The following is an 11,911-nucleotide window of genomic DNA, read 5'->3' as shown; positions in this document are numbered from 1 at the left end:
ACTCTAAGAAGCCTGTCGGGGCTTTTTCAAAAGGAGCAAACGCTCAGGTGTTCTACTCTACAATCCCTGTAGTGACCACGGTCAAACCAGGAAGGCTCAGGAAGAGATAAGCGCGAGTAAATATAGCAGTTAGGTGTAATCCACTTCGTGCATTTCATTATCCAGTTGAGTGCTCATCTCATGCAGTAGACAGTGGAGGAGACAGTTTGACATCATGGTTTTTACTTTGTTCCCCAGAATAAATTTATTCAAGTCGGGACCATACAAACCTAGTGAATGACAGGAGGAGGTATCAGATTTCTTTAACAGGAATGACATTGGTAAAGAGGATGTGGAACGTTTAAAATCAAAGATGCACAACGTACAGCAATCGCCCACAGCTAGGGGGTGAGACACTATAGTTTGTTCCCATAAATAAGGCAGAATGCAGAGTCCATAGAAATGGAGAGTTATTACATTTAGCCAAATTGGACAGTGATGTGACAATATGACGAATTAGATAACTTTCTTCAGCTCATCGTACAACACCAGCACGAAGGCGCCGCCCATGCCTCTGAGCACATTGGACCAGGCTCCCTTGAAGAAAGCCTTGCCACCCTCGTCGCGTGCGATCTTGCGCCAGCAGTCAATGGTCCCGCTGTACATGATGTCGGCTGAGAAAGGCAGGATAAAGAGCAGAAGTTAAATTATGTTGGAGACGTAAACAGACGGTACACAGGCAAGGCTTTAAAAATAACTAATAACTTACCTCCTTTACGCCCAGACTGCATCATCATACGTCTACGGACAGTGTCGAAGGGGTATGAGGTCAGGCCAGCAACAGCTGTCACAGACTGTGCAATCATCCAGCTCACCAAAATATGGGTGTTCTTGGGGTCTGGAAGCATACCTGTAAACACAAAGAGGGAGGAGGGATTACAGATCTAGAAGATGCAAGAGCCTCTTCAATGGTTAAAGTGTACGTACATGTAAAATCCACGTACCCTTAGCTGTGTCATAGATGCCGAAGTATGCAGCCCTGTAGATGATGATGCCCTGCACAGACACATTGAAGCCCTGGTACAGACCCTTCAGGCCATCGGACTTAAAGATCTTAACCAGGCAGTTTCCAAGACCGGTGAACTCTCTTTCGGCTCCAGCCTTTCCCACGTCAGCGGCCAGACGGGTACGGGCGAAGTCGAGGGGGTACACAAAGCACAGAGAGGTGGCTCCAGCGGCGCCACCGGATGCCAGGTTACCAGCGAAATACCTCCAGAACTGGGTGCGCTTGTCGACGCCGTCAAGGAAGATCTTCTTGTACTTGTCCTTGAAGGCGAAGTTGAGGGCCTGGGTGGGGAAATATCTGATGACATTGGCAAGGTTACCTCTCCAGAAGGACAGGAACCCCTGCTCCTTGGGGATACGGACAACGCAGTCCACGATACCCTTGTACTGCATATCTGCGGTGATCTGCTTACTGGCATGCTGGACCTGGAAAAAAAGAGAAAGAAAGAACTGTTAGGACTAAAATAGGGAAGCTAATTAACTGTTGAGCACACGTCAATCACAAGGTCTCCTTGTTGTGACCTTGATGTGCGTTAAAGCTGTAAAAGTTGCTGCAGAAGTCTGCGTGCAGGTGCAGTTTAACAGCAGCGTTGACTGGCGATCAAATGATCATGGCTGCTATGCTGAGTCTTTATCAATATACAATTATTAATTGGCGAGGAAACGTCTTCTGACATTAACATGATTGTAAAATAAAACGACCAGGGGTTCATGTGCAAATGATTACAAACACTGTCGTAGTCCGGGTTAAACTCAAAGAAGTGTTAAAGTTGTTGACTCGGCTGTGAATGACTGGCTGGGCCTCACTGCAGCCATCTCACTTGACGCTAGCTAACACCAAGAAGTAAATTACCCACCAGAGACATTTCATCGTCAATTAAAGCTAAAATATAACAGAAGTGTTATCTTCCGTCGACTGCCTATGAAACAGTGTTGTTGTAAATAACTAAGCAGCGCTGCCGTCTATTTGTACACAGTGTCCCAACATCTCTACCAGCGTTTGTCCTTTGTTAGCTGCGCCGGCTAAGGTTAACGTGGGAAGCTAACGTTAGCAGCCGGGCTCGTGTAGGTCATTTCCCATCCCGTGATGACCTCAAATGCTACAACCCGTCGCTCTTAAGACTTTCGTTAATTCTGTATCGTCAGACGCTACTGAGCTATGTTAAACTACTGAGTCTATAGCTACACGATGACAACCGGCATCGATAAGCGGTTAACTTTGTCCAGCGGCTGTTAGCAAGATCACACACAAGCTAGCCGGCTAACGTTACTGAGGCTTCCGGAGTTTTTTACCTGAAGGAGAAGCTTCACTCTCTCGATTGGGGCGACGGCTGTTTTGGAGATGGCAGCGGAGATGCCACCGGCCAAGAAATCCTTGGCGAAGGAAATAGCTGTCTCATTCATGTTGCGATGTTCTTGATGTGCCTTTCAGGTAACCAGTAAGCTGGATAAATCCCCACTGCCCTCTACGGCTGATGGCCTAAACCGACGAAATGGCCGATTGTAAAGCCGCGTTGCGGATTTATTTAGCACAATAGATCGCGATAAGACGCGAGAACTGCGATTGAGGATATTGGCCAATCCGTCAACGTCACGCGGCTTTCTGCCAATGAAACTGCTCGGTGAGTGTTGTCGTCACTTCGCGTACATTTCTGGGGCCTCGGTGAGTAAATCCTGATATTACAAAATACACGTGAAGTAACTAAATTTAGACGGAAAAGTAAATGAGTTACTACGTGGACTTGCTCTTATTTGGCTTCACGCGCACAGTCACGCCCTCAGGCCAATGAAAACAGAGGCTTGGCCCTCACAGTTGTCTCAGAGCAAAGTCACAGGGTCGTACAGAGCCTTCAAGGACTCCGCAGAGACATGTAGGGCCTGTCCGTGCCCAGATCACTGCCTAATTACTCACAGCACATTATCTAATGTAAGGCTACTGTCACTTTTAATGTGACGATAAATAGATGGATGCAATATAAAACTATATGCTTGCTTTTCAGTGAGGTGCACTAACACATTTAGGTAACATTTAATGTAATATATAACATTTATGTAACCTTGCCTATTCAGCAGGCTATTAACAGGTAGGTTAACTGTTAACAGTGGATTTTTTTTTTTTTCAAGTAACACTTGAGTAGTTATATAATGTGCTGCCCAAAACCTAAATGTTATTAAGTCATTTGAAACTTGAGCACACTGGATTGATTTCTTTTTAAAACATTGGAAGGAGGCAACGAGCAACAAAAGAAGAAGTAACCCCCTAAAATTGCAAGAAATTATTAAAAACAGCACAAGATAATGACTTCAAAATTAGTCAGAACAAAAGAAAACAGAAAAATGAAAGTTCAGAACAGAGAAATGACCTGCAAAAAGTGCTTAAAAATTTAAAATAATTCTCTGACATAATATTCAATATGTTATGATAGTTTCTCCCTAGCTTTTTTCTTTTTCCTTGACATTTTTACCTAGCTTTTTTAAAAAAATAATTTCTAATTTGTTTTATTGGGTGTCACAGATGGGGAGAAGTTCTGCATAATTGTAGGGATTCTAAAATCAAAGTTTCATTCATCCAGTTTAGGATTTATCAAAGTTGTGCACTAGAGGGCGACAAGAGACTTGATGTCTTTCTCTTTATTTATCTGATGAACTGAACCCACAGCCCAGTGACACAACACTTAGTTTGCCCGGGGGCCACTTTTGCAAAATGACAGGAGGCCAGGGGCCAATTAATAAACACATTTTATAATATTTATCAAACAAAATGAATAAACATGAAAAATCAAGAAAATCTCATCTGGCAATTTTCCATTTAATTGTCTGTTTTCAACCTTTTGACATTCGCTGTCCACTTTGCCAAGAGGCATATCCAGACGCAGGCGTGCACATTTCATGTGTGTGCAGGGATGTTTCAAGGATTTGACATTCTGGGCTCAGCCCAAACTTCTGCTGAGGGGGTCTGAGGGATACTAGCATGGCATTTTCTTTTGATAAACAAGCTCTGTGATGTGTTTAAAGAACTCTGGCAACTCATTGACATTCAAAGAGCAATAAAGTAATGGGACAAAAATCATGGGTGGAATTTTTATGATTATTATAATTTATTGTGAATTAGAAAATGTTGGTGGGCTAACTGGCATCCTGTTGGGGGATCGTTTGGGCCTGTGGGCCATTATTTGAGTAAAATTGTCTTAAACCTAGGCCTACTGCATGCAGAGGAACGCAAGGTACAAATACACCAACCAAAAACATTATGTAGTAGAAATACAATGATGGAATATTTTAAAGAAGTGGCATCATTGTCACATCTTGAAAAAAAACACGTTAAGCTTTTAAAGCTTCACTGTCACTTAAAGCTTATTTTTAAATGCTAAGTCATGCTCCGTCTCTGCTCAGTTCGTTATAGACGGCAGCACATCACTTAAGCCAACACACGGGCCTCAACAAACAATAACGGCCGCATTGCAATAAACGAAAACCTCATTTGGAAAATCAGTCTTCTCTGTTAAAGGAGCAACGCTATGCAACTGTCTACCAACTTAACTGAAGTGCAACCCTGTGTTATTGTTTTAACAGAGGTATTAAATCATGGCTTAAAGAGAAACTTGCGTTTAAAACCACATCAGCTTTTTGCACTGTGTGTGGCTGTGTTTCTGTGTATGGCTTTTAATGTGTTTATTTGTGGAGGTATCTTTAGGGATGTATTTGTGGTATTTGTGGATGTATTATGTGTATGGATTTATTGATGGGTTTCTCTGTGTGTGTGTGTGTGTGTGTGTGTGTGTGTGTGTGGGTTACTTGGTGATGCATTTTTTTTCCTTGTAATATTCAACATTTTTTAAAAAGCCTCCTGCGAACAGCTGCACATAAGCATTTAATTACAAACACTAAACACAGCACATCTGGTTTTTGTGCATAAATGTACATTTCTAATGCTGATGTCCATATAAAATAAACCACACATCTATCTATGTTTTATGGCTGTGTGTGTTCTGTGCTGTTGTAGCTCTTTGCTCTCCTGTACATCTGTGCAGGTGTGCTGCGTTACCCTACGAGGCGCACCCGTTCAGGTTGAGGAGGTGCTCAAAACCTCTGTGTCTGCAGCAGAGGAGAAAGGCCTCTGCTGTAGGGACTGCTGCTGGTTTTGCTGCCTCTCAGTATTGGAGTTTTGTTTGCATGGAATTTGCTTATGAATCCAATTGATTTGATTGTTTTAAAGTTGTCTAGGTGTTTATTTTTGGTCGGTGGTGTAGAGTACTTTCCACCAGGGCAGCCCAAGGGTGGGCCGTAACAAATGGGGGCTTGTCCAGGATAAATGGCCATGAGGTAAGGCAAATGTAAGTGTTTATGTCTTTCTAGTGGCCTTTGTTTAGTGGTTAGTTCTGCTTTGTGTGGGTTACTGAAATTTCAGTTGTGAGCACCCTGTTTACACCGGGCAGGTTTAAAGAGCTTGCCACTTTGTTATTTTGCCCTTTTTATTTTTGGTGTGGGGGCATGCTTCAGTGTATAACAGTTGGCTACAACATGCACTGAATTCAGCATTTTAAATAGCCCTGAGCTCGCCAAGCCACTGAAAACGAGCTAGGTTAGCCATCTTGGTAGGCAGGTCAGGTTTGCAGTGCCTCAACAGCTTGTTTTCATAGATTTTTTCTCTTCACATGGCATCTTAGTTGTGATTTCTTTGTTTTATGAAATGACTTAATGTTTGTTGAGTCACTGTTTGGCGTAGTTGCGATAAACACGTGTGAGCAGTGACTTGTGGTTTGTAACCTGCTGGTTTGTGGTCTCTGAACTACACATTTATTGGGTTAAGTTGGCAGCAGTTGTGTCGTGGTGGTTGCACTTCACTTTTGATGTGGTCACTTGTGTGTTACTGTTGTTGGGTATTAATTGTGTCAAGTTAGTTGTGACCTTTTTGGGTTCGGCATGTAGTCACTCCATAGATCATGGGATCTTAGAGTGGTGGGCTTGACCTCCCACTTTATCTGGTCAGTTACAGCTGCTGGTTTCCTACATCCAACATAAACTTATGTATGACGACTAAAAGGCCAGTGACGCTTAATGTATTGCTGACTTCCTGCTGCTCTCGAAGTGTCATCATTGTGACACTATAGTCCAGGTGATCATATGTTCCTGTAGCAATTTTAAAAAAACTGTTTACTATGTTTAAATATTATTATGTTTAATTTCAAGCTTCATCAAACAACAGAACCAGAAGCCAAATATGTTCTTCATTAAATGCCAGCTGTTTAAGTTGTCTTCAGGGTGTTGTTTATAGTTCGTTATACCGACGCATGTTTACAGTGACCATATAAAACTCAGATAAGAGTGTTGTGATTAAAACGCTGGCTGTACAGTAAACACCTTTATCTCACAGTAATAAGTCAAAGGTCACATGATTGGAGGTTTGAACCTGTGTTACTCACAGTAACCTCTGTATGTCTTATCCAGTGCACAGGGTTGACCACATGGAGGAGCTGCTGTGATGCCGTACACTCAGAGTCAAACTGCCAAACTACTGAGGAGAGTATTCACTCACTCATTGTGCAATGTTTTGTTTTAACAAGATACTTTAGTCTGAATGTAGTGAAGTGCTGCCATGGCGATAACGGCGCCTTATTACGTGCGTAGCTCTGTTGTTCTCCATTTGGTTGGATGTGCATTTTAATGACAGTCAGTGTCCACTTGTGTTTCTTACTGCCACTTGAGCATCCAGCTGAACAGGAGGTGTAAATTAATCCACTAATCCCTCTGCTGTCTTTTAATTACAGGGAGGGCAAGAGGTCAATGGCAAGCACTTTTTGCACAATTGCAAAATAAATTGTGCTTTTGTTTTCTTGTATGAGAGGAAGTGTAGGGTTTATTTAATCATATTTTTAGTGTTGCATTTTTACTGTAATTCTGGTTACTTCATAGAAATGCCTCAAGACAGATCTATAAATAACGCTAAATGTATAGATATAAAAAAAACAGCGTTGAGAGACTTTTACAAAAGTAGATCCTAATCTGTAATCAGTTAGATTTGTTTCTTAACCAAAACAGTCAATATTTTGCAAGCAAAAAATGGCAGCTGCTGTGTGATCAAACTTCCAAATTTAGTTCTGTGTTTATGTCCTTGGGGGGGAATAATACAGAGTATACAGTATCTGCACACACACACACACACACAGACACAAACTGCACAACAAGAGTTTATTTGGATAAGAAAGAACAGGATGCCTCGGTGTTACAGGTGAGTACACAGCTGCATGTCATCCCCTCTGTATCAACCCTTTCCTCCCACAGGTCAGCTGCAGCAGTGGAACAAGTACACATTTCACAGTCCCAGTCCTGCTGTAAGCTGATAGGAATAGAAAAGGCTGCTGGGATGCAGACTGGTCTCCAGGCAGAGGAGGGAACATATTTAATTTAACATTCAAGCTCACCTCAGCTACACTTAAAGTCACCTGTGGGGGGGAAAAAAGCCAATATTTATTACCAAAAACACGATCCAATCAGATGCAGTCTTCAGTTTGAGTACAAAACCCATTTTTAATAAGTTCAGTGTGAAGGTCAAAGCCATTACTGTTCATTCAGTGGAGATTTGCTTTGAACACAGGCAGCTTTTAAAACCATTAAAAGACAATAAAACAAAACCAGTTCGGTTAATTAAGCGGATTAGTGAGTGATAATTCTGTTGCTATGCTACAAATGTTGAACCCCCCTGAACATAATTGACTTTTTAATAGTATACACCTTGTGTTGTCCATCATGTTGATGCCTGAAGTAATGGCTGCAACAGCCCAGCTGTTCTCCCACAGGAAACAGTTTTACACCCCATGGGCATACTCAGTGTTTTCAGGGGGCCAATCACAGTGCGCCTTCAACTGAGATGCGCCATCCAGTCTAAGCGCACTGATCTCAACTCTGGCTGGACAACTGTGGAGCTGCGACGCAACCAAGTCCAAATGCGACACACTTGGAGGCTGGAGTCCGACTGGTACTGACTGCTGATCAGCCGCAGAGAAACTTTTTGGATATTTTTTTTTAGATTTACATTCCGCTTACAGAGATCAATATAACTGGGATCCGAGAAATAAATGGGACAACAGAAATCGCGAGAACTTGAATCGCTCCAGTTGCGCGCACGGTTCAGTGTTTAGCCAACTTTGTGCGGGAGGTAGCGCATCCGATCCACCTCGGTCCGTGCGGGCGCAGCAGCAGCAGCAGCAGAGGAGGAGGAGGCTGGATGTGGCAGGAGACGGGTCACTGAGCTGCAGCGAGCAGGGTGCGAGTTTCACCCCAGTCCCCCCAACTCTCCAATGTCACCGGACAGGATGATGATCATTGGACTTCTGCTCAATGTCTTCTCTCATGGTATGCACATGTCCTATTTCTATCTGCAGATGTGGAATATATCACTGCTGAGATATTGTTCATTCTTATTCATATAGTCTGTTAAGTCTGGTAGGGCTTAGAGTGTGTTTTTCCGTTCTAAAAAAATCCCACTGGAGGATAGCTGTCTTCCAGGACCCAGAAACTGAGCAGTGATGCATGCATATCCATTTTTTTCATGCAAATGTCTGGTGAAAAAGCAACAATTACAGATTGTAAGGAAGCCCCCCAGGTTATATACACATGAGAGCAATGACATTTAGTGTATTTTGATGATTATAATATTCTGGTCTCATTAAGATTCCCCACTCTGAAATTAAGTTGGTCATAAAGTTGTAACTTTAAAAAAAAGATCCATATGTAGATATTTTTACTCATGTATGTAACCTGACAGAAGACAGATGGCTCATATTTTCAAAGAAAAGAAGCAATTAAGTAGAGAAAGACTGGGTGTCTAAGCACAAGATTTAGTGTTCCAGGTTTGAGTGAAACTTTTGACCCTCAAAAAAACATTAAGCAGGTCCATAAAATCAGGTCCCTCATTCATCGTAAGTAGCAGCAGCCTAAGATTTCTACATCTGGATGACATCATGAGTTCAGGTCTGTTATTCTGCCTTGGACTTGTTCCAAACAGTGCTTTCCATCTTCCATAATATTGATTGGACTGTCCCAGATCATGAAATTATCATGAGTTGTTAAACCAAATGATATTCTCCTTTACATAAAAGCATTTTTTGCTGCAACAGCTATAAATAGTTGGCATTAAACACAAGTTGTGCATTAGAAATTGATACTGAAGAGGGATTAAATCTGAAAGCAAAAACTTCATAATGGAGCAGTTTGTAGTTTCACTGACATATAAGTCTGTCTTTGCTGGTAAACAAATGGGCAAAAGATGGGTGATATTTTACGTTCTAGTCAATAAATTTGGATTCCTCATGCTCCTGCAAAATGAGTTAAAATCATTTAAGTCAATAATGTGACTGGCCGGCTAAGAAATCTCACAGCGGAGGCTAAAGCTTGTTGATCTGTGGTTATTAATGTTGTTTTATGTCATTTATGATCTGCAGTAGGTGCAGAAATTCATTTTCATTATTTGAATGTGGTTACTGATCTCGATCTGTTGTTAACATACAAAACAGTCTTTACATGAAACTCAACTCCTCCTCCTGTGCTCCTCACTGCAGAAACACAATGCAAATACAGTAATTGTTTGGATTATTTCAGTAGTACAGGAGGTGCAGGCTTCACTGCATTCAGGGAAATTCAGATAATGTCAGGTGAAGCTGCCCATTAGAGATTAGTATCATGAAGTGATGAATGCTTTCTTGTGAATGTCAAACCTCTTAGGCACCCGGTTTATCATCTGCTGTGTCAAACCCACCTGACAGGCACTTGGGTGGAATCACACCAAGAAAAGCGGTTACTTTCAAGCGCTGTTTAATCAAAATCTGCATCATTACAGGTGCAAATCAGAGGTGATGTTGAATTATACCTGATTGCAATATTGGGATTTAATTTTGGTTAATTGATGTCATTAAGAAAGGTGAAATCTGTGCAGAACACCCCTGACTTTAATCTGTTTTTGGGGGGGCAAATCTGTCGTAAAGCTGCTTTGCTTTAGAGACTCTTAATGGATTTCCCTTGATATTGTATAAAAAACTTCTCAGAACTGTATTCTGTTTCATACAATGTTATTTTTACCTTGTAATATTTCAGGCCATGTGCAACTCTGTGATCTAAACAATAGCAATGGGAACTTTAGAGGTAGGCAGCAGCCCTCCCGAAATGTCTGTCACCACTGCCGTTCCACAGAGCTCAGGGCGAGCCAGTGCTATCATTAATGTGTCTTCACAAGATTGGATAGGGGAGAATTGCACCTGTTTGTATAGATTACAGATATTCTGCCTCCCCTGCGAACAAAACAAAGTCCCCCATCTGCTTTATTACTTCTCTGCTACTGAGAAAACACAGGAAGGATCCTGCGTGCAGAAAACACATTTTATAATTTATAACTTGCTATTTTTTCATGTGTCACTGATTTGACCCATTGCTGAAATGACACACTCTCAATCATTGATTGTCTGCATGCGTTGTTGCATTCATCCGTGTCCTATTCCGAATTAATAGCAGTGGAATAGAAAGACATATAATGCATAATTAATAATGCAATTACTTTGAATGTGGCTGCACACCTTTGTCAGATAAATCAATGGAAAGGCGGTTATTGTTGAACGACATTAAACCCGACTTTGACCCTTTGCTGCTGGGCCTCTGTGGATTATTGCTTAAATCCCAGTCCAGACTGCAACTGGTGATGGAGTGCTGCTATTTTTGTACTTCATTTAGTGGACGCGATTGAGCTGTAACACGGTTGTCATAAATTTATTAGAGCTCATTTTCCGGCTGTGTAAAGTTACACAGGTCTTGGGTGGACTAATATCCACATGCTTGAGCTGTTTCTGACTGTTTGATGTACACAGTGTGTGTGTGTGTGTGTGTGTGTGTGTGTGTGTGTGTGTGTGTGTGTGTGTGTGTGTGTGTGTGTGTGTGTGTGTGTGTGTTTGAGCACTCTGGGCTCACAGGTTTCTCCAAACCTTCTTAATCTCTCCTGCTGTGCTCTTCTTTCTTCTCTCTCTCTTTTTGCTGAGGCATTGTCTTTATGCACTCTGTGCCTGTAATTCAGTTTCGTTTAGGACGACAGCACACAAAGATTAAATTGGCAACATGCCCATTGGACATTACTCAGATAAAACACATAAAATAGACTCTCTGAATATGCAATTATTTCATGTATTTGAAGTTTTACTTTAAAGAAATTGTTTTAATTAAAATGAAGGATAACTTGAACATGAAAACGTGGCTTTCTGAATGGCACCTGATTTCCACTCACCTCACTGTCAAGCTCATGAATACTAATTTGAATAATTGATGTGCATTTGTTGGTCTGCATCTTGATTGTCACTTGCACACATGATGGCACCAACAAAAATCCCACAGCCTGATGGAAACTGTCGATACGTGGGCCGCTGTCTGGCCAAGAAATTATTTGGCACGTCGTAATTTAGGACTGCACCAGGTTGCAGGAGGCAGAAGCCTGAAATATTCACACAGCTCCACTCACACCCTGACTGGCTGATGCGGCACCTGATGCAAGTATGTATTTTACCTGGAGTACATAAGAGGGATGTTGCCTGCGTGATGTGGCTGCACAAACCAGCAGCTCAGCTCATTAAATAGGCCTCATGTACTGGAATCACTGGGAAACTGTTGATTCAAGACATCAAACGCTGGTTTTTGGATGAACTAGTAGAGTTTTCCCCTTTGGATGCTTGAACCACATGCTGTTAGAACACCTAGTTTATGCTAAACAGGCATAATCAAGTCAATTTATCATCTTTTTTTACCGCTGAAAAGATTCTCTGCAAACCTGAATGTATGACAGGTGTGTCAGAGGAAGGACAATTGCTGTCTAATGTGTATAGTTTTTTAAAAG

The 11,911-nt window shown here is 41.8% G+C and overlaps 2 protein-coding genes across 3 annotated transcripts in view; one reads left to right on the top strand and one right to left on the bottom strand.

Annotated features, from left to right (window-relative positions):
- Nucleotides 1–218: 218 nt before the first annotated feature.
- On the bottom strand, nucleotides 219–2,548 carry LOC121952498 (ADP/ATP translocase 2). Its single transcript, XM_042499223.1, has 4 exons — nucleotides 2,338–2,548; nucleotides 984–1,470; nucleotides 749–889; nucleotides 219–653 (listed from the first exon to the last, which is right to left on the bottom strand). Exons 1-4 carry the CDS (start codon nucleotides 2,446–2,448, stop codon nucleotides 496–498), a joined length of 897 nt encoding a protein of 298 aa, XP_042355157.1. The 5' UTR covers nucleotides 2,449–2,548; the 3' UTR covers nucleotides 219–495.
- Nucleotides 2,549–2,635: 87 nt separating this feature from the next.
- Nucleotides 2,636–11,911, top strand: part of LOC121952774 (GDNF family receptor alpha-4-like) — a 30,467-nt gene continuing 21,191 nt past the window's right edge. The window contains exon 1 of one of the 2 annotated variants that reach the window (XM_088088440.1): nucleotides 2,636–2,707. Coding sequence is in view for 1 of the 2 variants with exons in the window: in XM_088088439.1 (XP_087944565.1) it covers nucleotides 8,343–8,397 (55 nt within the window). In the remaining variant the exon portion in view is untranslated. Of the gene's footprint in view, nucleotides 2,708–7,930; nucleotides 8,398–11,911 lie in introns of those variants that run through there. The other variant, XM_088088439.1, reaches the window with a different exon arrangement.

This window comes from Plectropomus leopardus, chromosome 15 (genome assembly GCF_026936395.1).
Source record: "Plectropomus leopardus strain MGB_pleo_1.0 chromosome 15, ASM2693639v1, whole genome shotgun sequence".
In the NCBI taxonomy this organism is placed as follows: Eukaryota; Metazoa; Chordata; class Actinopteri; order Perciformes; family Serranidae; genus Plectropomus; species Plectropomus leopardus.
Note: the sequence above shows the minus strand (reverse complement) of the source record. Positions and strands in the feature narration are given on the sequence as shown.

Coding starts and splice junctions, on each gene's coding strand:
- LOC121952498 (XM_042499223.1), bottom strand. CDS start 2,448: ATGAATGAGACAGCTATTTCCTTCGCCAAGGATTTCTTGGCCGGTGGC. Junction 890..983: donor CATCTATGACACAGCTAAGG/GTACGTGGATTT, acceptor TTGTGTTTACAG/GTATGCTTCCAGACCCCAAG. Junction 654..748: donor GCAGTCTGGGCGTAAAGGAG/GTAAGTTATTAG, acceptor TGCCTTTCTCAG/CCGACATCATGTACAGCGGG.